Source organism: Balaenoptera musculus, chromosome 12, assembly GCF_009873245.2.
Source record: "Balaenoptera musculus isolate JJ_BM4_2016_0621 chromosome 12, mBalMus1.pri.v3, whole genome shotgun sequence".
In the NCBI taxonomy this organism is placed as follows: Eukaryota; Metazoa; Chordata; class Mammalia; order Artiodactyla; family Balaenopteridae; genus Balaenoptera; species Balaenoptera musculus.
The window spans coordinates 50818821-50844835 of record NC_045796.1 but is presented as its reverse complement, the minus strand read 5'-3'; the positions used below and the strand labels follow the sequence as shown (position 1 = coordinate 50844835).

The window sequence follows — 26015 nt, the reverse complement described above, 5'->3', positions numbered from 1 at the left end:
CCAGTTAAGAGGACTTGTCTTCCTGGTGTCAGACCCCAGGGCTGGGGTGCCCAATATATGGTTTGAACTGCTCACCCGCTGGGGAGGATATCTCCAAGCCCATGTAACCCCCCTCCTCTTCTATGTCCCCTCCCAGGGGCCCAGGCCCCAAACTGATTGCTTCTCTTCCCTTCCTACTCGACACCATGTGCTCATTCTTAGAGTCTTGGCTGTGTAAGAGTCTTTCTGCCAGTCTCCAGTTTGTTTTCAGTGAGAATTGTTCCACATGTAGATATATTTTTGGTGTGTTCATGGGGAGAGGTGAGCTCTGCATCCTCCTATTCTGCCATCTTGGTCTCCTTCCTGTTTGATTTTTTTAAAGTTTGCTAGAATTAACTACTGAAAGCATTTGGACTTGGAGTTGCTTTGTTGGGCAAATTTTGATAATGAATCATTTTTTATAGTAGGTATAGGGCTATGCAGAGTTTCAGTGGGTCTTGAATCACTTCTGATAAGTTGTGTTTTTCAGTAAAATTTTCCATTTCATCTTAGTTGTTGAATTTACTGGCATCAAGTTGTTCATAATATTCCCTTATTAACCTTTTGATCTCTATAGGATTTGTAGTGAAGCTCCTTCTTTCATTCCTGACATTGGTGTTTTGTGTTCTTTATCATTTTTTTGGATCCACCTTGCTAGGCATTTATCAATTTTATTACCCTTTTGAAAGAACCAACTTCTGACTTGGTTAATTTCTCTATTGTTTGTTTTCTGTTTAATCAATTTTTGCTCTTAGGCTTATGGATAAGCCTCTTCCTCTTATAGATTTTGGGTTAATCAGTTCATTTGTTTTAGCTTCATAAGGTACAAATTTAGATCATTGACTTAATTTTTGTTTTCTAATATAAAGCATTTAAAACTATAAATCTAAGTAAAAAAATAGTCAAAAGACTATGGAAGAAGTATTAGTAGCCTGAACAATAGATAAAGCACTATATCCTTATATACAAATTTTTTTTTTTTTTATAAAACAATCTGAAAAATAAAACACCTGACAAAAAAGGACAAGGACCTGAATAGGTGATTTGCCAAAAATGTATGAATATGAAATGATGTTCAACTTGCTACTAATTAAAGCAATAATGTGAAAATAGGTTCCCATTTTTCACTTGTCAGCATGGCAAAGATTGGAAAGATTGACCAAAGTCATTGTCGACAAGTGTATGAAAGAAATGGGCATTCTTGTTTTGGTTGGTGGGGAGGGTATTAATTGGTTGTGAAGGAGTTAGGGGACACATTGAGGAACAAAAGAGACAGTGAGCAAGATAGTGTGCCTCTTGCACTGAGCCTTCGTTTAGAAGGGTAATTCGGTAGAATTGCCCGGAGGTGAGGTTCATGTTGGCATTGTCACCTTGTGTTTAGAGGTGGATTTTGAGGACTGTTTGGAGAGGAAAGGGAGATGGGTTGCTAGATAGCATGCAGGAGATACAGTTCTGGCCTTGGGAAGGTTCTGCTTCCTCCAAAGCTTTACCTGTTCTCTCTGGCACTCAGCACCTTCATGTTGTCCTTTGGCTCATGTGACCCAGGTCTACAGATAAGCTAAGGCCAGATCCAGCCCTGATGCTCATACACCCCAGTGCAACCAGGAGTTGCCCACAGGTGATTTAGCAATCTGAAGTTATCCTGGAAAAAACCTGCAGTTTACCTTAGATGATTTCCAGTTTCTAGCCCTTAATACATGATGCCCTAGGGGTCTTAACATTGCAACAAGTGACCATTTCATAACAAAGAAATGAACACATAGCAGTTAACTTTAAAATTGGTAGCTGAACAGAACTGTGGCAGATTTTTGTGTCTGCATGATTTTTGTGTCTGCATGTGTTTTGTGGGAGGGAAGCTGTTAAGATAATTTTTACTTTTGCTAGCTCAGAATTGTTAGTGTGTATGTATGTATCTTTGTGTTTATTTAATTCCTGCCTCGTTCTAAAAAGATTTAAGGAAGCTTCTCCCTCCTCCCCACCCCATCACACGAAATAGAATAAAATAAGTAAGAACCACTTCATGAGGAATGTACCTTATTTAATTAGCCCTTGATATTAGTCTTGATTTGGGAATTAGGGGATAGGAGAGGACAGCATAGGATGTGGTTCACTAAGGGACTGTGGAACTGGGAACCAAATGATATAAACTGGAGAGAGAATCATGGTGATGATAGCAGATTTAGAAGATGTGGTTGGAGGTGACAAAGTTTCCACTTGTTTCTAGAGGTGATTTGACACTTGCCCATCAGTAAAGCCCTGAAGCTGTGAAGAGTGTGAACTTGGCGACATCCCTCTCTGAGTATCAGAGGCTCCTTTCTCTTTCTGGGCTGTGTTACCCGTTGTGGGATTGCTGGAATCAGAGAGGTGGCAGGCCTGCAAAACTGTTAAAGATTGTGAGAAGTAACTTTGTGATGATCTTTAAAAATAATACCTTTATTCTGAAAGTTCAAGTGAAGTTTAGCATTAATAGAAGCTGTCAGACAACCTAAAATGTCTCCTCTTTCAAGGAGGCTGATTTTTCTTCCCTCAGCTGAAAAGTGAGTGATTAATTAGCCTGTCATTATCAAAGGAGATGATAATGTTAGTAGATACCGAATTTCCTGTTAAGTGGATTACCTATTGTATTCCATTTGGAGTTCAGGTATATATTTTAGAAAGACATTCATCTTTAAACCAAGTCACCACTGTTAAAGCTACATATTGAAATTTTAAGCTTTTTCTTGATACTTAACTTTCAGAAGAGAGCCAGGTCAGATCATCTTCTATCTTAATAGGCATTTTAAGGTAGCTTTTTTTGGTATCCTAATTTTCCACCCCAGTTCTTGCCAAACCGCCACCCCCCAACGAATCTACTAACATACACAGATGTTCTCCCCGTGGAGTCGATTCACCTCATCCGCGTGTATGCATGCATTCAGGCAGTCTAGCTGATGCGTGCCTGATCTATGGAAGTCTTGTACACTCCAATTACTGCTCCCTTTTCCTTCCCGGTTGCTTTTGGGCATTTTATTTACCTCCTTTTTCACCTTCACCATTTGAACTTCAGACTGCCAGTGCTTGAGATGACCTTTCCTTCTTCCTACAATCTCGAGTTATTACTAAGAACTTACAATGAATTTAACCCCAACTTTCCAGATATGTAAGTCTCTTCTCGGCACATTCACGCATGTTAGGTATTCTTACTGGCTTCATCTTCTTGAAGCAATGGCTCAAATCTGGACTGGTTGCTCCCAAGGCCTCCAGCACAGCCGCCATCCTGGATCTCCCTAGACCATCATTCAACAACCTCTCTTGTGATGATCTCCTGACTTTCCCAGAGCCTGTATTTTTTTCTTTCTTGATTTATGCTCTCATTTTGGTGGAGCACCTCCTTCAGTTGCTTCATGAGAAAGTGAAACTGTGTAACTCAGATTGGGACTTGAACCCACAGGCCGGGACTCGAATCCAGACAAAACCCAGGTTGGGACTTGAACCCACAGTCTTTTAACTGAGATCACACCCTGGTCTCAGGACTTAATGAAGCTCAGGTTCTTGATGTCTCATCGCAGAAAGAATTCAGGGAGAGACAGGTTGATAGGTAAGAAGTGGATTTATTTAGAGGGAAACACACTCCACAGACAGAGTGTGCGCCATCTCAGAAGGCAAGAGAGGCACCAGGGTACAGGGTTGTCAGTTTAGGGGTGGATAATTTCATAGGCTAATGGGTAGGAGGAGTGTTCCAGCTATTTTGGGGAAGGGGTGGGGATTTCCAGGAATTGGGCCACCGCCCACTTTTTGACCTTTATGGTCTTGGAACTGTCATGGTGCTTGTGGGTGTGTCATTTAGCTTGCTGATATGTTACAATGCACGTATACTGAGGCTCAGGTCTAGTGGAAGTCGACTCATCTGCCATCCTGGACCTATTTGGTTCTAATCAGTTTATGTCATGTCCTCGAGCTATGTCATTCTTTTAAAGGTTGTGCTCTACCCCCTTCCCTCCTGTTTCAAAAGGGTTCATGGACAGGAATTTTTTTGAGCCCATACATTTCTGAAAATGTCCTTATCCTACCCTCAGGTTTGATTGATAGGTTTAATATTGAATTAAAGATTGAAATTAATTTTCCCTTAAAAATTTGAAGGCATTATGTCCCTGTCTTCCACCTTCAGTGTTGCTGTGGAGACTTTCTAGTGTTCATTCATTCATTCATTTATTTATTTATGGCTGCGTTGGGTCTTTGTTGCTGTGTGCGGGCTTTCTCTAGTTGTGGTGAGTGGGGGCTACTCTTCATTGCAGTGCACAGGCTTATTGCGGTGGCTTCTCTTGTTGCAGAGCATGGGCTCTAGGCGTGCGGGCTTCAGTAGTGTGGCACGTGGGCTCAGCAGTTGTGCCTCGCAGGCTCAGTAGTTGTGGCGCACGGGCTTATTTGCTCCACGGCATGTGGGATCTTCCTGGACCAGGGCTCGAACCCGTGTCTCCTGCATTGGCAGGCGGATTCTTAACCACTGAGCCACCAGGGAAGTCCCAGTGTTGCACTATTCTTGATCTTTAGTTTGAAGCCTTTTTTTTCCTCTTTAGAAGCTGTGCTAGCTCCTTTTTAGCTTCAGTTTTCCGAAATTTTACACTCCTACCTCCAGAGATAAAAGATGCCACAAATTTCCGTGCCTTTGGAGATTCTGTAGTATAAATTGGATTGCTTCTTGACTCCCCACTGCTTTCTTGGGCATGCTTTTCAGTTTCAAATGATTTTTTTGCTGCTACTTCACTCTTTCTCTTGCCCTTGGGGCTTATGTCTAAAAGAAATGACCATAAAAAACTATTATGATTTTCGTAACATTTCTGGGAGGAACAGAGGTGTTCACTCCTCTGTCTTTACCCGGGAGGCTACCCATTTGCTCTCCACCCAGCTCTGCTGTGGATTTTGCCCCTGCTTCACGGGGACTGCCCCTTGCCCCTGGAACAGCCACTCACAAGCTCCTATTGTCAGACCCCCTGGACGCTTCTCTGTCCTCATCTTTCTTGACCTCTCAGCAGCATTTGATGTGGCAGTGACCGCTCCCTTCTTTTCCAAATCATGTCCTTCCTTTGCTTTGATGACTCTAGCTGTCCTGGGGTTTTTCCCAATCAGTGGTCCTTCCTCTCAGTCTTCCCAGCAGGTTCCTTCTCCATATTCAGCCTCTAAATAATTTTATTTAGATTGCCTCAGGTTAGGGGTGTTTTTGTTTGTTTTTTTGTTTTGTTTTGTTTTTTTTTTTTTGGCTACTTCACTTTAAATGCAGTTTATGTGCTGATGACACCTTCTGAAATCTCTCCTCTGAGCTCCAGACTCAGTTCCCACTTGATCCCTTTGGGAATGTTGTAAACAGAAATCTTGTTTTTCCTTCAAACCTGCTTCTTCTCCAGTCAAGCCTACATCCGTAAATGGCACCACCATGTAGCTAGTTGCTCATCAAGCAAAAGTAATTGGATTGATTACTCCTTCTTTTCCAGTTTAATCCATTAGCAAGTTCTATGCCCAAAATCTATCTTCAATTTATCTTTGCCCTTAGGTGTCTAGCCCAGTGCCTGGCGCATATGAGACATTCACTGGTAAATGGCCAAGTGAATGATGTCAATAGGGAACCGGGAAAATGTGGTGTTAAAAATGTGAACCTTTAAAAATGTTCTGAAAGACAGTCTTTGAAAGTAAAGGCAGAGAGACTGTTCTAGTTTAAAAGACATTTTTAAAAAAAGACCTGGGACTTCCCTGGTGGCGCAGTGGTTAAGAATCCGCCTGCCGATACAGGGGACACGGGTTTGAGCCCTGGTCCGGGAAGATCCCACATTCCACGGAGCAACTAAGCCCGTGCGTGCGCCATAGCTACTGAGCCTGCGCTCTAGAGCCTGTGAGCCACAATTACTGAGCCTGCGAGCCACAACTGCTGAAGCCCGTGTGCCTAGAGCCTGTGCTCCGCAACAGGAGAAGCCATCGCAATGAGAAGCCCACGCACCGCAACAAAGAGTAGCCCCCGCTCGGCGCAACTAGAGAAAGCCTGCACGCAGCAACAAAGACCCAACGCAGCCAAAAATAAAATAAATAAATAAATAAGACCTGGTAACCAGATGCAATGCAGGATCCTTGATTGAATTCCGTTTTGTTTTTTGTTTTTTAAGCCAGCTATTTGGGGAAATCTGATGGATTGTATATAGGTAATATTGTATCAATGGTGTTATGATTATGTGGGAGTATGTCCTTGTTTTTAGGAAATACAAGTTGAGGTTTTTAGGGATGGTGTATTATGATACCTGCAACTGGTTTTTCACGTGGTTCAGAAGGAAAAAAAGCTTATCTCAAGAAGGAAGGAGGGAGAAAAATGCAGCAAAACATTAACAGTTGGTGAATCTAGGTGAGTGGTATATGGGTTTTCATTGTACTATTCTGTTCATTTTACTGTGGGTTTGAAAATCTTCAAAATAAAAAAATTAGAAAAAAATCAGTGGAGAAGAATTTAAGGAAAAGATATTTCAGGGCAATTTTTAAGCCCCCAAATGCTGAAATTCATTTTGAAGCATAATATTAAATATAATAAAGCCTAAGTATATACATAATTATAGAGCTGATTTATTTAACAAGATGGAAATAAAACCAAGTAGAAATAAGGCCTTTCTTGAAAAGTTGCTTCTTAAAAATTTGGTGTGAAGGTCGATGGTGAACCGCCCACCAGAGGGCAGTGCAGGAGAGTGATTCTGTGCACAGCTGAGAGCTCTGGTTTTCTTTCTCACTCAACTGGATCCACAAGAGGTCGCTCCTCTCGGCACAAAACATTTTCAAGATTCTTAGACCACTTTAATAGAGAATGTGGTGCGTTTAATGTTGTCCCAGAGGTCCCTTGTCAAGATGCTATATATACGCTCAAGTTCTGACCACCCCTTTGAGTTACTCATTGCTGAGTTCTCCCACGTGTAGGCACGATGCATGTGTTAATAAACTGTTTTTTTCTCCTTAAAAAAAAAAATAGAGAATGTGGATAGTTGTACTGCTTTCCGTTTCTTTCTCCCCACTCCGATCTGCTTCTGAATTCTTTGGATTTTTGCCTTGGCCCCTCTGCTTCGTGGAGTAGACTTCATGCAAGGGTCTGGATAAGATGGGTGTAGATCTGCCCTCCTGTGTGTGCTCCAAAGGCCAATAGTGCATTTGCCCACTTGCATCCCAGGAATTATATCTGTCTTTTTATTACAAACTTCTAAATCATAGTCCTACTACAGTTCATCTTTAGATTCCCTAGGATCTATTGAAATTCTAGGAATTTCACTCAGGGATTTTCCCTCTCTTAAAGCTGTGATGTGCCTCCTTTTACTGAGTGGTTGACTTAAAAGGGCTGCCTTTCTGTGTAGGTAACCAAACAAGATGGGTTAGTATAAATGTTGTAGAAAGTTACCCAGCAGATTAAATGATTAGTCCGTGGTGAGTGGACTAATTTACCCAGTGCCTGTGGAACCAGATTGTGCTACTAGACTAGAATTAAAAACCACAGGGGTTAGGGGGTTAGCCCCAGACTCCTGAGCTGCTTATATTTAGGTGAAGGGGGCAGACCTGCCCCAAACAAATTTGGACAAGGTGCTCAGAGGAAGTGCTAAATTCAGATATAAGCAAAAGTTCTTTGGCGGGGGCAGGAGGAGGGGGTGGGTGTCACGTGCCCTATCTTGGCTCAGTACATCAGGTCCTGTCTAGAGGTCCTTCAAGGCCACACTCAGCATCAGGACAACACCAGCCTCTCCGGCTAGCTTGCTCTGACCCTCCCCAAATGAGTGAAGTGCCCTTCCTGTGTTGTCATCACGTCCAGTTCAGACGTCTATTCAGGGTTGTGAATTTGCATGTTCATCTCTCCTGAGGACAAAGACTGATTACTAATAGATCTGTGCATTTTCCCACTCTGGCTCCATTCCGGTCTTGCATATGCTTTTTTCCCCTCTGGGGTATCTCTTTTTTCCTCTTTTTTGGGGATCTTTTTCTCAAATACAATGGCATAGACTTGCTGACATCTTAAAAAGTAAAGCAAAGAAAAGGAAGTAGCACTCATTGAGTGCCTTCTTTGTGTTGAACACTATTCACTGTGTTAGGTGTTTTATGAGCATCTTCTCCTTTAATCTTGTTCCTCTAACAAACTCGCCAAGCTTCTTCCCCTTTCAGGTCTTTGCACTTGCTATTTCTTTTCCTGGGAACTGTTTTTCCTCAAGTCCTCAAGAAGGTGGCTCCCTTTCCTGCTAACAAACATGTATAGTTTACAAACCATTCTTCTGAGGTTGATTTTATTAGGCTGGTGACCCTGCTCTCCTCTCAGGGGTGGGTAGGGTCTCAGGGAGGAATTCGCTGAGGTCAGCCCGAGAACGTTGGACTTCCTCCCTCTCGCTGTGTCCTTGCCCTTCTAGCTGCTTCCCCAGTGCATCCTGGTCACTGGATGTCTCAAATTAGTTTACTAATTTTTATTATAATTGCTTTATTTCTACCTCATGATAATTGGTACCGTCATCCAGACTCTACCTCTCCCTAGGAGATGAGGGATTCAGTATTTTGGTTAGCTTTCCCCTTAAGTCTGGGCTAAGCCATCATCTTTTAACATAGAGTTTTGTTCTTTATAATCTGGAAGGTCAGATCTTTATAAACAGATATATACTTAATAATTTAAAAATCCATCTATTTCTACAGATTTAGCATTAAAACAATATAACCAAGTGCTTATATTCTGTTTTACATATCTTCTGTTATAAATTCTTACTTTAAAAAATCTTCCCCATCCTTTGAGGCTCAATTCAAGTCTTAACTCCTCTGACGTTTTCTGCATCTGTAGTACCCAACGTTAATCTTTCCTGCTCTGAGACCCTGTGGTCTACATACTTCAGTTTGGCCATTAATCTAGAGAATCTTGTTTGTTATTTAATTGCTTTGTGTATCTGTATCTTATGTGACCTGTGAGCTGGTTAGATGCCAGTTGATGGTGGCAATGTGTTGTCAGTTTTTGCAGTGTTGAAAAAGTGTCACTTCAAAGGACTTTTTTGAAGCAAAATATCTTTAAATAATTTATTTTTCCTAGTGGAGCTTTACTTATTTTCTTAAACACAATTCAAAACTTACTCATCTGGTTTAGGTTTTCTTAAAAGCATTTTCTTTGAATGTAGAATGATTATTTTTCTGTATTTTTACACACACTCCAAGGAAGTGTGTCAGAAAAGAAGGAATACTAATTATTTCCTATAGCTTATCTATAAAAAGCCATTTGGGAAAGTACACTCATTTTAATCTTTTACAGGACTTAGGGGTGGATTTTTATAGTTGTTATACTAAAGTCATTTTTAGTCTTCTACAGAAAATTTGTAAAGATTTATTTGATTAAAATGTCAATATTTGATATTGATTTATATCAATTAGCTATAATTGTCTAAGCATTCCTAATTATATGTTGAGCTTTCTAATTCTTACCAGAGCTGCTGCTTCCTGGTAAAGTTGAAACATCAGTCTCCAATCAGTTAGGTTAATCTCTGTATAATATAATTAAATTCATCTGACCTGGTTACTGGGTACATTTTAAATATCAGACTGATGCTTATCATGACACCACTACGAATATTTCAATTTTAAAGTTGACCTTTTAGAATCAGCCTTTCTTTAATCTGCCAGATATACTTAACAGAAATATTTCTTTTAAAAAGTAACCTGACTTTACTGCATTTAATTTAAAAAACTGAAGTGACTATAAAATGTGTATAAGGCAAACTGCCTTAAAAAACTAATGACATTTCTTTTTATTTATAGAGATACTTTCTAGTTGGGAGCAATCATGCAGAAACAAAATATCGTGTTTTGAAAATTGATAGAACAGAACCAAAAGATTTGGTAATAATTGATGATAGGGTAAGTATCTTGAAAACCTGAATACAAACAGAAACTTTCGTACTTGTTGTTTACAGGATATGAAATATCCTTACAGCTTCTAGTGATATATACTTTTTTTTTATCATACATCTAAAAATTACAATTTTTCATGGTTGGCTAGAATTTGAATCTCTTATCTGGTTTCTAGAAATTACTGATGTCAGAAAGTATGCCAGAATTACACTTTGTCCCTCATTTTGATTTGTTTTACAAAGCAAACTCTTTGGATAAGATAATGAATATATTTTCTTAAAGGGGTGCCATTTTAAGGATTCAGTATAACTCTTAATATTTCATCCACCAAAGAGAGATTATTTATTACTCTGCTTTAATATGAAGCTACTTGAAGTCACAAAGGACTGGTAGAGTCTCTTCTGATCACTTGCTGGAGAAATGTTAAGCTATTCTTATCCAGATGTTATATTATCCAGAGTTGGAAATACAGACTTAATTCAGGTGGCACAAAAATATGAGACTTTTAGTCAAAAGAGAAATACAATAAGGTGGAATTGAACAGTTAATTTTAACTCTCAAATGAGAGCACCTAACTAACCCTTTGTATGGAGGTTCCTGTCTGTGAATATTTCTGAATCCATGTAGATTCCTGGTTTTTCAAATATGTTAGTAGCTACAGTTTGGAAGCCATTTTACATAAGCTCTTTGCAAAGCTATTTTCTATGTTATAATAATTTTAGATAAATTGTATTTTGTGACTTCCTGTACTCCTGGGAGTCGTGGTTCCTATCCCATCCCCAACACACGCACCATCTGGGAGTTTTTATTAATATAATGTAATGATTCTTGGCTTTCTTTGGGGGTAGGAGTGGTTGATCAGGGATCTCTGAGAACCTGAGGAAAGCTATGGGCCTTCTCATAAAAATGCACATATGCACGTTTAACCAAAACTTTGCATACAATTTTAAGGGGTTTATAGATTTCTTGAAACTTGTCTGTGGATACCTTAAATCTCTGAATCTCTGTCCAGAAGATAAGGTTTTGATACACCTTTTTAGTACAGCAGCCTGGGATCCAGGAACCACCCTTAACTGCTAACGTTAAAGAATTTGTTGGCTTTAATAAAAAGAAACAAAATTGAGTTATTTGTAGTGAGGTGGATAGACCTAGAGACTGTCATACAGAGTGAGGTCAGTCAGAAAGAGAAAAACAAATACCGTATGCTAACACATATATATATGGAATCTAAAAAAAAAAAAAAAACGGTTCTGAAGAACCTAGGGGCAGGACAGGAATAAAGACGCAGAGGTAGAGAATGGACCTGAGGACACGGGGAGGGGGAAGGGTAAGCTGGGACGAAGTGAGAGAGTGGCATGGACATATATACACTACCAAATATAAAACAGATAGCTAGTGGGAAGCAGCTGCATAGCACAGGGAGATCAGCTCGGTGCTTTGTGACCACCTAGAGGGGTGGGACAGGGAGGATGGGACGGAGATGCAAGAGGGAGGAGATATGGGGATATATGTATATGTATAGCTGATTCACTTTGTTATAAAGCAGAAACTAACACACCGTTGTAAAGCAATTATACTCCAATAAAGATGTTAAAAAAAATTTGTTGGCTTTTTAAAATTGTAGCTTAATTCTGCACTATTATATATACTTCTCTGAAAGAGCTAATGATGTAAAGTTGTAGGCAGCTTCTAATTTTCAGGGGTAAATAAATAATGAACCTAAAAAGCGAGCACAACCTTACAGATTAAATTTGCTTATTTCTAGCATGTATATACTCAGCAAGAAGTGCGAGAACTTCTTGGCCGCTTGGATCTAGGAAATAGGACAAAGATGGGACAGAAAGGATCATCCGGGTTATTTCGAGCTGTTTCAGCTTTTGGTGTTGTAGGTAAGAAACATGCCTCCCTCTTACTACCTCTCTCTTTTTTTTCCTACGTAGACTCCTTGAAGATAGTTTGCAAGGCTTATATTTATATAGGTTTATAAATATGACCCATCCTCTGTGGCTTTGGTTGTTTAAAACTGATTTATCTATCAGCCAAGTATCAAACAGCCTTTATATAGCATCTGCTATGTGCTTAGGACTGTGTTCAGTTTCGTGTAGGATAGGAACAAATGTAGCGATGGTTTGGACCTTTAAGGAGTCTGTCTTGTCAAGGAATGAAAAAGTAAAAATTGGCTTGGATTGTAAACATCAGCTGGAAAAACAGATACAGGTAAAACCAGCTTTTAAGTTAAGAGGAATTTCTCCCAAGGACATGCTACAGTGTAAAGTGTCATAACCCCTTTCTCTGAATGACAACTGCTTTCTTACTCACTGAGAAACTTTGTTCTCTAAAATCACAGACTATCAGAAACTTTGCTCTGTAAAATTGTGTCAATAAGAGAAAACATGCCCCTCTTGCCTGGATGAGCTAAGTCATTTTGACGCAGAGAAGCAGCCTCAATTGACAACTCATGCAGAGTTTCAGATAAGGGGTTTCTGGACATAGCAGTCTACAGCTCTGCTAACTTTATTGCTTTCAAAGAAATGAGACCACGAGTCTGCTTCACAATCTAGACTTGATGTTTATCTCTTTACATACAGTCTTGCTTTGGTTTGAGTCTCTTCGTTTAAATTTTACCTAATCGTGTCCCCAAATCCTATAATAACGCCTTTATTTATTCATGAACAGATATAGAAATGGCCTTGGCCTTTAAGGAGTCTGTGGTCTGGCTTGTGGGGCATTTGTGAGATGCCCCACAGTTCTTCTGGTGCGTTGTCCTTAGTGGGTCAGTAAATCTGTCTTTGTTCTACCATGGGTTTGTCCCGGGGAGTCTTAAGATGATTGGACTAGGATGGGGGACAAAACCCAGTGCATATGAAAACAACTCCAGGATTGGAATTAAGAGCCCAGCTGTGTAGTCAAAGGTAAATGGTATTGGAGATTACATAAGAGGTAGACTTCTTGGACCTGGCATGACAAGGAAAGATTTCCTGGAGAAGATGAGACTCAGGCTGGACCCTGGAGGAGAAGCAAGATTTGGGTGGATGTGGGGAAGGGAGGAGAGAGCTCCAGTAGGGACAGCAGCAGAGGTGCGGGCATGAAGATGCCCATGGGTCCTGGGATGCTGGCAAGTAGTTGGGTGAGGCCAGGTCACTGGGACCTTGGAAGCCAAGCAGAGGGCAGTTGTATCTCAGCTTCCCTGTTGGCAGAGCCTTATTTCGAGTCTATTTTTTTTTTTAACACTTACAAAATTATCTCTCTGCTTCTTAAACCTACTGGACTGTATGCAGTATTGACTGAGTGATTGGTGTCTATAGATATTAACAAAATTAATATGGTCTGAACTATGCTATATAGTTTCATATTCTCTTATGTTCATTTTTCTGATTAGTGCTTTCTATTTGGTGACCCTATATTTGTTGAGACTTTGATTATGCATATTCCCCTGTATTTGAAGTTCATTTTTCTTGGTGTGCTCTCATAGCCCTTCATGTGTAATCCATTTAGGTGCATTTTGTGCCTTAGGTGGCTGCCAAGGAAGGTTGAGAGTGGTAGGTATGATTGGTTTCTTCTCCGTAGGACTGGCCCCTTCTCTGTACATTCTGCTCAGTCTTGACAAATCCCTTGAGGTTTCATGTTTAATGGGTACCTGTTTGTGGGCATGTGCATGTCGGTATATGTCATGTGAGTTCATGTGTTTAAATTCCATACATTCCATATGTGTTAAATTCCACTTTAAGTGTTACTTATATGTTAAAGAAAAAAAACTTGTAAGTAAAATGTGTCTTAGATACAGTAGGCTTAATTAGTTACTTAATAGGTTAAATTCATTCCTTTAAATGCTGATACTTTATTACAGCTTTTTAAAATGGAAATTTCCTAAAGTGTATGTAATATTGAATGCCTCATTAGCCAAGGTTAATTATTCAAAATTGAACCTTCCTTGATGATTAAGTATAACGAATTGAAGATCAGTTATTGAACTTTGTTTAAAAATAGCTGCCCTTGGCTGTTCTGGAGTTGTATTGGGCAGTTTGCCTTTACACTAAGTGGCCTCTAGATGCTGTACTGTGTTGTTGTAATGGTACTTTCATCATTCTTCATTGTTCTGGGCATATTTGCTTTTAGCAATATTCCTTGCCTCATTTTATTTTATTTTGAATTTTATTTTATTTATTTTTATACAGCAGGTTCTTATTAGTTATCTGTTTTATACATATTAGTGTACATATGTCAATCCCAATCTCCCAATTCCTCCTTGCCTCATTTTAAATCTGTTGATAACTAAGCTTGTAAAACCAAAGCTTTATTTTAATCAATTGATAACCAAGTTTATAACCAGATACTCATTTTATACATAAGTATTAGTTAATAAACTTTGGGTAAGGGCTGAAGGTGTCTCCATGTTTCTCTTAGGTGGCATTCTCAGGTATTGTGGTAGCAATTTCTCTCACAATTTGAGGCCTCTTTGAGACTGTCCTTGGATGGTGAAGTCACTAAAAGACTAACTTACCAGTAAAGTGACACAGTTATGTACTAAGTAAGCATTTGTTATCTTCAGGGCAATGCACTTTATGTATTCTAGTTCAACCATGTAGATAAAGCTTAGAATTTTTAAGAGTAAATAGGGAGTAAATAAAAGGCTATGATTTGTCTAGTACTGCCTTAGAAATAATGTGGGCTACTGAAATAGCAAAACACAAAATGCTTATCTTTGAAAAACGTATAGTCTGGTTGTCAAAATAATACATGTGTGAAAGGACTAGAATGGTTGTCTTCTGTGACTGAAATATTTTCTCTCAGCTTTTTCAGCATGCCTAATTTGTGAATAGTACCTTGGCTGGGATGTTTTGGACTGTTACCGTGGTTAATTTAATTCACAATCTATAAGAATCTAGAGCAGTGCTTCTCAACTATCTGTAGTAAAGGACCATTTTTTTCCCAGAAATGTGTCACAGGCCAACACAGGATCCTACTGTGCATAGCTTGTCTTCAGCTTGGGCCACATGTGACTCCTCACATAAGTTCAGTAATACCCAAACTAGTCTTGCCTGTTCAAGGCAAGTTCGTTGATCATGAACTCAGATGTTTCTAAACCCTTACTTTCAATTCGTTTACTTGTCTTTTCGTGGGCTGGTACCGAAAGCTCAGGGACCATCACTGGTCCCCAGACATGGATTGATCCTGTCCTGTAGCTACCTTGCCCATTTCTGACCTACTCCATTGTTATTTGGCAGCCAGCAGGAGGCGTGGGAAACCACTGGATGGGATCATGAGCATCCCTCACAAAGTTGTTTTATCTGGTCCTGGGGCACTCGGATGGAGTCGGTGGCCGGTGGCCTGTAGTCTTTACTACTCTCAGCTCTGTGACCATCCAGCCCCTTTTGATATATGTCCTTTTTCTGCCTGTGTCACCTGTCAGAAGATACTCTTGTAAGCTGCTAGTACAATGTGTCATTTTAGCAGACTAAGTGATGGACTCAGTTGTTCTTTAAAGCAACACCCTTAGAAATAGATTGCAGATCCAAGATACAGGGAAAACAACAATAAAGTGTGAGCCTCAGACTAGTAAGGGAACAGTAGATTTGGTGTTAGAGAGTCACTTTGGTCCCTTGTGGTTTTTGATACTTCTCTGCCAGAGTGCTGTTCTCCCTGAAGGCTTTTAGGATAGTGACTAGCTGACACGGTGACCTCCCGGCAGGATACTACCCTCTTCCCTGTTGGTGGGCTTGTGGGTCCTCTCCAGCCACCAGAACTCCACACCACTCCATCCTCCCACACTGTCCTTTTTTATTTACTTTGGTTGGTGTCCAACTCAAATGACACAGCCTTCTCTACTCGGAGAGAAAGAAATCACTTTTGCATGATGACTGTCATCTAGGCGTCTGGGAAATACTCAGGGAAATTGGTCTGGGATCAGAAGTACGTAGAATGAAGATGAAAAAATTTGTTCTGGTTTTCAGTATGTTAAAACAATGAATAGGCTGACTCTTGACAGAGGTCTATGCCAAGCTAAAGCCTTTTAATTGTTGGTTATATTTGATAGGAACCTTTTAAAAAGGAGTGACGTTTCCAGCTGGTAGTAAAAAGGAAAAAGAAAATAATCTCATAATATGCTGAAAGCATTTTATGCTGGTAGAAAATATTCTTTTATGCAGTATATTTACCTTATCAAAATTATGAAGGGACATGTAGGATGAAATAAATAGAGCTGAAAACATAAAATTCAGTTGGAATGCAGGTTGGGAGAAATTATTATAGAGAGGTTTTTTTTCTATAAAAAATAAATATATAGCAAGAACAAAGGGGAAACTCATTCATCTTGGGAATATTTATTACTTAAAGCCAATTAGATTCTCTTTTTTGGGTGTTTTTATGCTGCTCCCAAGACCCTTAATTTTGTAGGTTTTAGCCTTCTAAAAGGATAACTGCTTCCTAACTTGCTTTTAATGAGATTGACATTAGCTTTTTCTCCTATCTTAAATCCTTTAGCTTTAGTCAGGGAATTTTTAGCTAGTCTCCAAGGGGAGATGGGGAGGAGCATAAATGAACATTTTTTTAAAATGTGCTTTGTGGATCTCTCAAATATAAGTATTTTTCATGGTTTTAATAGAAGTAGCCAGGTTCATAAAATCCCTGAGGTGTCTTTTATATATTTTGGCTCATTTATGTTAATATGTTCAATTACTAATTTTCTTTTTTGTCAGTTAAGAATAACAAGACACAGACAATGGATATTTGCCATTTCTAGAGCTACCATTTATAGCACCAAGATCCTAGCTCAGGCTTTATAAAATGTGACACTCAGAGAGAGAGAGAGAAAGAGAGAGCAAGTGAGTACACCCACACATGCACATAAGAAAGTTAGTTTTGAAAAATGGTTACGCTATATATAAGATCCTTGGTTGAGTTTTTCTTTCAGTGCTTTGAATATGTTATCCCACAGCCTTCTGGCCTCTACTCTTTCTGATGGGCAGTCAGCTGTAAGTGACCGTATCTGACTCACCCTGTCAGTGAGTGGGGGTGATGGGATCCAGTATTTGTGCTGGGGTAAAGCCTCCACTCTACAAGTAGGACTGGGTAGAAGAAAGGAGCCCCCAATTTCAGATGTGCTTGCCTGGAATAGAGCGTCTGCAGCACAGAGCTGGAAGGAATGGGAAATGCTGGTGGCCTGCACCTCCTGAGCAGAAACCAAGGCTCTAGACTGAGAGCTGGGGAGGGAGGAAGGGGTACTGTCTTTTTCCGCAACACCTGCCGGGAGTAGATATTCTGTCCCACTGAATTGGGAGAAGGGTGTAGAAGGGAAACAAATTGCGGTTCGTATGTCACAGACTTGCTGTTCTTTCCAAGATCTAGTAGATTTTCTTGAATAAATGTTTCTCCATTTGCTGTATGCCATTAGGAGAATTTCCAGGAACTTTCAATGTTTTGTTTTGTTTTTATAATTTTTACCAGTTGTGGTTGTTTCACTGGGGAGGGGCTCTGCTGAGCTCCTCATGTAACCGGTTCAGAAGTGTTCCCCTCCCTCTCCCCCCAACCAACAAGAGAATTAGTTTTAACTCCCAAAGCAAAAGTTCTGGGAGCCAGAACATTTTTAACCAAGACTGTGTGGTAACTAGTATGTTGCTGAGAACTTAGTGCTACTGAACATTAATACATGTGGTCTTTCTTTAATCAGGTTGTTTAGAGCAACATTTTTAAGTGAGATAAATATTTCTAGAGAATAATTCTAAGACAACTGAAAATTTGTATGGCTGTAAATCATAGAAATAATAAAGTAGGAAATGTGTCAAAAGTCTTTTGCCTTTTAAACATGTATCTAAAAGCATTACTAAGTTTAGGAAATGTATTTATCTTTCTTTTTTTCTTGTGTAGGTTTTGTCAGGTTTTTAGAAGGCTATTATATTGTGTTAATAACCAAAAGGAGGAAGATGGCAGATATTGGAGGTCATGCAATATATAAGATTGAAGATACAAATATGATCTATATACCCAATGATTCTGTACGGATTACTCATCCTGATGAAGCTAGGTATGTACTGGTGGTAACTGCTATTTTTTTACCTGGTAGACCAGTTAGAAAATAGAACATAGTCAAAAGATTATAAGTGTTATGTTAAAATGTAAAATACTGGCTCAGAATGCTACAGCTTTTGTTCAAGGGCTATTAAAAACCCTCCATTAAAACAATTGATTTGAGCAGGAATCAACAGGGCTCCTAAAACCATTAGGTGAGAGGTTATTATTGAGGAACAGATATTCGCTCAGTCTCAACATACCATACTCCATAACTATCTTTATTATTTACAACGAGAAAAAAATGACAGACGTACTTACCAAATGATCAAACTTAGCATCACCAATAGTGAGACAAAACTGACATTATTTGCCTCTTAACGTGAAGCAATGGGAAGGACACCCACTACCTGTGTAGTTTTCTTACTAAAAATATTTAACTTGAATCTAAGCATGAGGAAATAATGAGATAAATCCCTATTGTGGGACTTTCTGTAAGACACTGGTCTGGACCCTTCAAAAATGTCAATGTCGTGCAACACAGAAAGAGCCAGAGAGTTGTTCTAGAGTTTAGAATAGACATGACAAGGTGCAACACTTGAATTTCTGTTAGATCCTGGATTAAAACATGTGCATGCATGCTCATGTACATGTACGCGTGCACACACACACACAGCTATAAAGGACTCTACTGGAACGGTTTGTTTATGGACCATATACTAGGGGATATTGGATCAGTATTAAATTTTGGGTGTATAATGATATTGTGGTTACTCAGGAGATTGTCCTTGTTCATAATAGATATATAATAAAATATTTAGGACTGAGGTTTCATCATGTCTGCTACTTACTGTAAATGGTTTAGAAAAATAAAATGTACATGTGTATTTAAAGAGAGAGAATGTATGTGTGTATAAATGTATAACGAGAAATATTCAACAGTGAATTCAGGTGAAGGATATACTGCTGTTTATTACACTATTTTTTCCCCCAATTTTTCCATGGATTTGAAACCAGAGGGGAAGGGGGGGCGATAAATTAGGAATTTGGGATTAACAGATACACGCTACTATATATAAAATAGATAAAAAACAAAGACCTACTGTATAGCACAGGGAACTATATTCAATATCTTGTAGTAACCTATAATGGAAAAGAATCTGAAAGAGTATATGTATACATATATGTGTGTATATATATATATAACTGAATCACTTTGCTGTACACTTGAAACATTGTAAATCAACAATACTTCAATACAAAATAAATTAATTTGAAAAAGTGAATCAGATAGGCCAGTGCATATAAATCCAAGGGATGGGGAAAAATTGATGAGGTTTATATTATTTATAAGCCTCATCTTTACGATTCTTTAGCTGAGAATGGTAAAACAAATTACGTTCTTCTATATAGTGATATGACTATCTTTAAAGAGTGAGCTTATCTTGTGATTAATATTGTATAGTAAATGGAATAATCCAGAATAAGATACAATTATATTAATAGCTTGTTATAGGTGGACTTATACTATTACTGGATAGGTAAACTTTTACCATACTTACAAAACTATGTAATCCAATAATGCATTTAAGTAAAAACGTTTGGTATGATATTAGGAAATAAAGTACTGTAAAACATTTCATACAAAATGATAACTAGAGGTTACCCCTTTAATGTATGGTTGTATCAACATTATAAAATTTGCTAGAGCAATTCACCACGTTAAAATATTGTTGGGAAAAATTGTGTTTATCTTAATATATGTAGAAAATATATTTGAGGGAATTCCCTGGCTCTCCGGTGGTTAGGACTCTGCGCTTTCACTGCTGAGGGCACATGTTCGATCCCTGGTCGGGGAACTAAGATCCCGCAAGCTGCACGGCGTGGCCAAAAAATATGTGTGTGTGTATTTATATTTATATATATTTTTTTCATATATATATATTTGACAAATTCAATACCCATTTGTGATCAGTGTCTTTAAAAGGTTGAAATGAATATGAAAAAGTGTTAACATTTATTAATCCTGAGTGGTAGATACATGGATACTTTATTCTGCATTTTTTTTCAGTTTAAAAAAACTTTGCAACTTAAAATTATGGTGACCCACAAACATTTGTGCTTGTTTTTGTTCCTCCACTCTCTCCAAACTCAAAGCATATTGTGAAAACAAGAACAGTATTTACTTCTGTCTTGCCCAAAGTCTAAGCACCCTATGTATGTAGGGGCATGACTTTCCCTCTCTGGCATAATCAGTGATGAGGAAATGGTCAAACTGAAGTTAAGGGTCTCAAGTGATGATCAGGATACTTAGAAATTGCTCCAGATGAAACCTCTTCTCCAGTTATGGATTGAATTTCTCAGTTTCAATGAGTGTATTTACAAATGTATATATATGTATATGTTAAGCTATGAACAAATAATGGTGTTGTGTGAATGCAATATGCTTTGGGGTTTTTTGGTCATTTTTTTCCCCAATTTTATTGAGATAAAATTGACATACATCACTGTGTTAGTTTAAGGTGTTCAGCATAATGGTTTGACTTAGATATAATATATTGTGAAATGATTACCGCAGTAGGTTTAGTTAGCATCTGTCATCTCATACAGATACAATACAAAGAAAAAGAAAAAAAAGAAGAAAATTTCTTTCCTTGTTATGAGGACTCAGGATCTACTCTCTTAACTTTCATGTATATCATATAACAGTGGTAACTATAGTCATCAGGTTGTTAACTATAGTCATCATTTTTTTTTTAGGTATCTACGAGTATTTCAAAATGTGGACCTGTCCAGCAATTTTTACTTTAGGTATGTTTGAGCTGAATTTTGCTCTTATCAGTCTCTTAAATGTTTATATAATTTTCCATAGGGTAAAAACAGAATTAGAGGACACAGTAGTACTTCAGTTATTCTTTTTTTTAAAATAACCAAATTTTTTCATCTAAAATAGTACAAATACAAGTATTTCCTCCTTTTAAAAATCTGATATTTGAAATTTTGAATGGATAAATTGTGATTATTCTCACTATAAAAATCATCTTTATTAGGATTTTAAGGAAATATTCTTATTTTTTAGTTTTGAACTACAAAAATGAAATCTGCATTCAGTCTATATACAGAGTTGTAACAGTTTCACAGTTTTCAGTTTAACAATCTAGCAAAATTAGGTAAAAATAAATTCAAAATAGGAAGAACTGTTGAAATACCAACATACCGCTATTGGCATTGTAAATTACTAACTTTCCTGGAGAGGAACGTATTAAGTATATGTGAAAATATACCTGAAGATAATAAATCAGGAGAGAAAATATTAATCCTTATTTGCAAAGAGACATTAATAGCTTCTCTATTTATCATGGCCCAAACAAGCAAACCAGCCAACACAGGGACAACCCAAATATCGATAATTGAAAAATAAGCAAGCAAATTATAGCAGAGCATCATGATAAAATATTATACCATTGATGATGTGACCAATATGTAGGCCGGGTAAATAGAATTTTCCATGTAGCCTAATAACTTTCTATCAGCTATAATGTCCAAACTAAAAAGTAGAACATAAAATAGCATATAGCAATAAGACTTGAGTCATGGGACTAGAAGAGGACCCAGAGTGTTGTAGCTATTGGTGTTACATACTTTTGGGGTACTTTGCATTATTTTAAATTTATTTTTAAGCTGTTAATATAGTTAACCATTTCTTTATCTATGAAATAAAGAAAAACTTGTCTACTGTGTAGAGTGGATTATGTCTTCATTGATGTGAAACCGAAGACAGTTAATTAATTTAGCAATAGTATAGTGAAGGGCTCCTAAAGAAATAATTTTTGCTTCCACCAATGTTTATTGAAAGTATATTTCCATTGTATTTGTTTCCATCATTTGCTTTTCAGCCTTTATTGCTTAATTATGTTTATAGTCTCTGTGAGTTATTACTGAAGCTCAGTGGTACTGTTAGAAATGGTCTTCTCCTGCTTCACAGTTTTCAACTTCGTCTGCATCCCCATACTGAGTTCTGAACAAGTCATTCCATAAGTAAAAATATGAGGTTAAAGACTTCTGAAAAGGTTATACTGCATTGTTATGATTCAGCTAGAATAAAGCAGGAAGAATTGATTGTTAAAAGTAAAAGCCCAGCTTCTCTCCACCCCCCAGCTTTATTGAGATATTATTGACATATGTAAGTTTAAGTTGTACAATGTGATGATTGATACATGTATAGATACATGTATATATTGCAAAATGATTACCACAATAAGGTTAGTTAACACCTTCATCCCATCACACAATTGTGATTGTGTGTGTGTGTGTGTGTGTAGTGATAACATTTAAGATTTACTCCCTTAACAAATTTCAAGTATATAATTCAGTATTGTTAATTATAGTTACCATGCTCTGTACATTAGATACCCAGATCTTATTTATCTTATGGCTAAGAGCTTGTACCCTTTGAACAACATTTCTCCATTCCTCCCCCTGCCACTGGCAACTACTATTCTACTCTCTATAAGTTCAGCTTTTTAAGATTCCACATGTAAGTGATAACATAGTCTTTGTCTTTGTCTGTCTAACTTATTTCACTTAGCATAATGCCCTCCAGGTCCAACCATGTTGTTGCAAAAGGCAAGATTTCCTTTTTTATGGCCAAATGATACCCCATTATTTATATATGCCACATTTTCTTTATCCATTCATCTGTTAATGGACTCAGGTTGTTTCCATGTCTTGGCTGTTGTCATTAATTCTGCAGTGGGCGTGGGGGAGCAGCTATCTCTTTGAGATAGTGATCTCATTTCCTTTGGATATGTACCCAGAAATGGGATTGCTGGATCATATGGTAGTTCTATATTTAATTTTTTTTTAAATTTATTTATTTACTTTTATTTATTTATTGTTTTTGGCTGCATTGGGTCTTCGTTGCTGTGCGCGGCCTTTTCTCTAGTTGCAGTGAGTGGGGGCTACTCTTCATTGTGGTGCGTGGGCTTCTCATTGCAGTGGCTTCTCTTGTTACAGAGCACAGGCTCTAGGCGCGTGGGCTTCAGTAGTTGTGGCGCGTGGGCTTCAGTAGTTTTGGCACGTGGGCTCAGTAGTTGTGGCTCATGGGCTCTAGAGCGCAGGCTCAGTAGTTGTGGTGCACGGGCTTAGTTGCTCCGCGGCATATGGGATCTTCCTGGACCAGGGCTTGAACCCATGTCCCCGGCATTGTCAGGCAGATTCCCAACCACTGAGCCACCAGGGAAGCCCTATTTTTAATTTTTTGAGGAACCTCCATTCTGTTTTCCATAGTGGCTGCACCAATTTACCTTCCCACCATTAGTGCAAAATGTTCTCTTTTCTCTACATCCTTGCCAACCCTTACTGTTTCTTTGTTTGTTTTATAAGAGCCATTCTAATAGGTATGAGGTAATATCTCATTGCAGTTTTGATTTACATTTCTCTACTGTGATGTTGAGCAACTTTTCATGTACTTTTTGGCCATTTGTATGTCTTCTTTGGAAAAATGTCTATTCAAGTCTTTTGCCCATTTTAAAATTGGATTATTTGTATGTTTGCTGTTGAGTTGTATGAGTTCCTTATGTATTTTGGCTATTAACCCCTTAATAGTTAGATGGTTTGCAAATATTTTCTTCCATAAGTTACCTTTTTATTTTGCTGACTCTCTTTCTCTGTGCAGAAGCTTTTTAGTTTGAAGCTTTTTAGTTTGTTTATTTTTGCTTTTGTTGCTTGCTCTTTTGTTGTCATATCCAAAAAACATCTTTGTCAAGAACAGTGTCAAGGAAATTTTCTCCTATGTTTTCTTGTAATAGTTTTATAGTTTTGGGTCTTACATTTAAGGCTTTAATCCATTTTGAGTTAATTTTTTGTGAGTGGTGTAATACAGGGGTCCAATTTCATTCTTCTGCAGGTGGTTGTCCAGTTTTCCCAGCACCATTTATTGAAGAGACTATCGTTTCTCCATTAGTCTTTTTGGCTCCCTTGTCAAATATTACTTGACTATATAGGAGTGGGTTTATTTCTGGGCTCTCAATTCTATTCCATTGGTCTAGGTGTCTTTTTTGTGTCAGTAACACACGGTATTGAATGCTATAGCTTGGCAATAAGGTTTGAAATCAGGAAGTTTGATGCCTCCAGCTTCGTCCTTCTTTCTTAAGATGGCTTTGGCTATTAGGAGTCTTTTGTGGTTCCATACAAATTTTAGAATTTTTTTTTCTATTCCTGTGGAAAATGTCATTGGAATTTTGATAGGGATTGTATTGAATCTATAGATGGCTTTGGGTAGTATGGACATTGAAACAATATTAATTCTTCTGTTCCATGAACACTGGATATCTTTCCATTTATTTGTGTCTTATTTTTTTCATCCATGTCTTATAATTTTTAGTGTACAGATCTTTTACCTCCTTCGTTAAATTTATTCCTAAGTATTTTTTATGCTCTTGTAAATGCGATTGAAGAACCAACTTCTTAATACAGATTTTATCCCTGTGAGATTAGATGCTAGTAAAACTAATGGCTCTATCAAGCAAATGTGGTAAAATTTAATTTCACAGATGAAATAAATCAATTTCAAACAAATAAATAGTAAATCAATAAATTTTATAGTTAATAAATTAAAGAAATAATTAAAATAATGTGTGTGAGTCTCCAGACAAAATTGTAACCATCTTAAAATATGACTAAAATACTTTCAAATTTGTATAAACGTAAAGAATTCTAGATACTGTCTGAAATTCTGTGCTAAAAATATATAGCTAGAGATACTTATAAAAATTGTTAATTTTGTGCAAATTTTGTTTGCACAGACTGTTATACAATTTTTTGGATGACTATTATGCTTTTCAAACATATTTTACTGTGATGGCTTGTGTTATTTGCTTATTCTTGTTTTATTACTAAGTCAGTTATGGTACTACCAGTAATAATTAATAGAATTCTTTTCATTCATAGGTAAACTAGAGTACAGACCATGCACTGTTACAGTGGATATTGTAACATTTTTAATACTCCATTCAGATATATATGAGAGTGTGACCCCTTTGTACAAGGCCCTGAAGTTAGATTAATTTCAGCGTGAAGCAAAAAATGCACATTGCAAATCAATGTAGGTTACTCACATTGTATTGTATATTTCTAGTTATGCAAATGCCTGTCATGCAGTGATTTTTAAATTTCCAATTGTATTCATGGTTTACTGTGTTTTAATGTGCTTATTTGTACAGCATTGCTTCCAAGGAAACTAACAGGTGCTAAGTAATTTAGTTCATAGGTTTTAATTCCTTCTGGGAGCCAAGACTATGAAATATGTTTTACTTTTCTAATTCTTATTAAGTTTCAGTTCTTTTCTCAGTTACAGCTATGATTTGTCCCACTCACTTCAATATAATCTCACTGTCTTGCGAATGCCCCTGGAGATGTTAAAGTCAGAAACGACCCAGACTCGCCAGGAGAGTTTCGACATCTTTGAAGATGAAGGATTAATTACACAGGGTGGAAGCGGTAGGTGGTTTTCAGCACATCCAATATATGTTAATGTGGCATCTATGAAACGGCATCTCATTAAATTCACTCACATTTCCCTCATACTTCTCCTTTCCTCTTTGCTCTTTGTCCTTACATCAGGTTGTTTCAGGTATATGAACTTGACCAATTCATTTTTATAGAGATCATGCATCACCAAATGAATTTTATTTGTGGGCAAGCCAGAAAATTGTATACTGATGTTTTCTAGCTAAATTTCATGCACCTTTTATGGAATACATTCAGTTTAGTCTTTGAATGGAGAATTTTCTTTTTAAATATTGGAGAATACACACCACCACCTTATTTTTCTTCATAGAGACCAATTGTGTATGGATTGAGTTTTAGAAAACAGTTACCATGGCTTGCCTATTGCATCCTAGACATTTATATGTCATATCTCTGATCCTCATAAAAACTCTGCTCAGTAGGTATAATGCTACTTTGAAAGAAATGAAGGCTAAGTAGGAAACTGAGGCCTAGAGATTAAGATCACAAGGCCAATGTCTAGAGGAACCATTGCAGTATGTCAGAGGCTGTTCTGACTTTGATTGGTCTCAACTTGCCCCTCTGGTCCCTCACAAGCCCTGCTTCTGTCAGGACCATTGTGG

At 37.8% G+C, this 26015-nt stretch overlaps 1 protein-coding gene across 1 annotated transcript in view; it reads left to right on the top strand.

Moving 5' to 3' along the window:
- Window positions 1–26015, top strand: part of FIG4 (FIG4 phosphoinositide 5-phosphatase) — a 127755-nt gene that overhangs the window by 14362 nt on the left and 87378 nt on the right. Inside the window, exons 2-6 of the mRNA XM_036872062.1 lie at window positions 9787–9885; window positions 11645–11768; window positions 17743–17899; window positions 20644–20694; window positions 25235–25383. Of these exons, the coding sequence (XP_036727957.1) occupies window positions 9787–9885; window positions 11645–11768; window positions 17743–17899; window positions 20644–20694; window positions 25235–25383 (580 nt within the window). The remainder of the gene's footprint in view (window positions 1–9786; window positions 9886–11644; window positions 11769–17742; window positions 17900–20643; window positions 20695–25234; window positions 25384–26015) is intronic.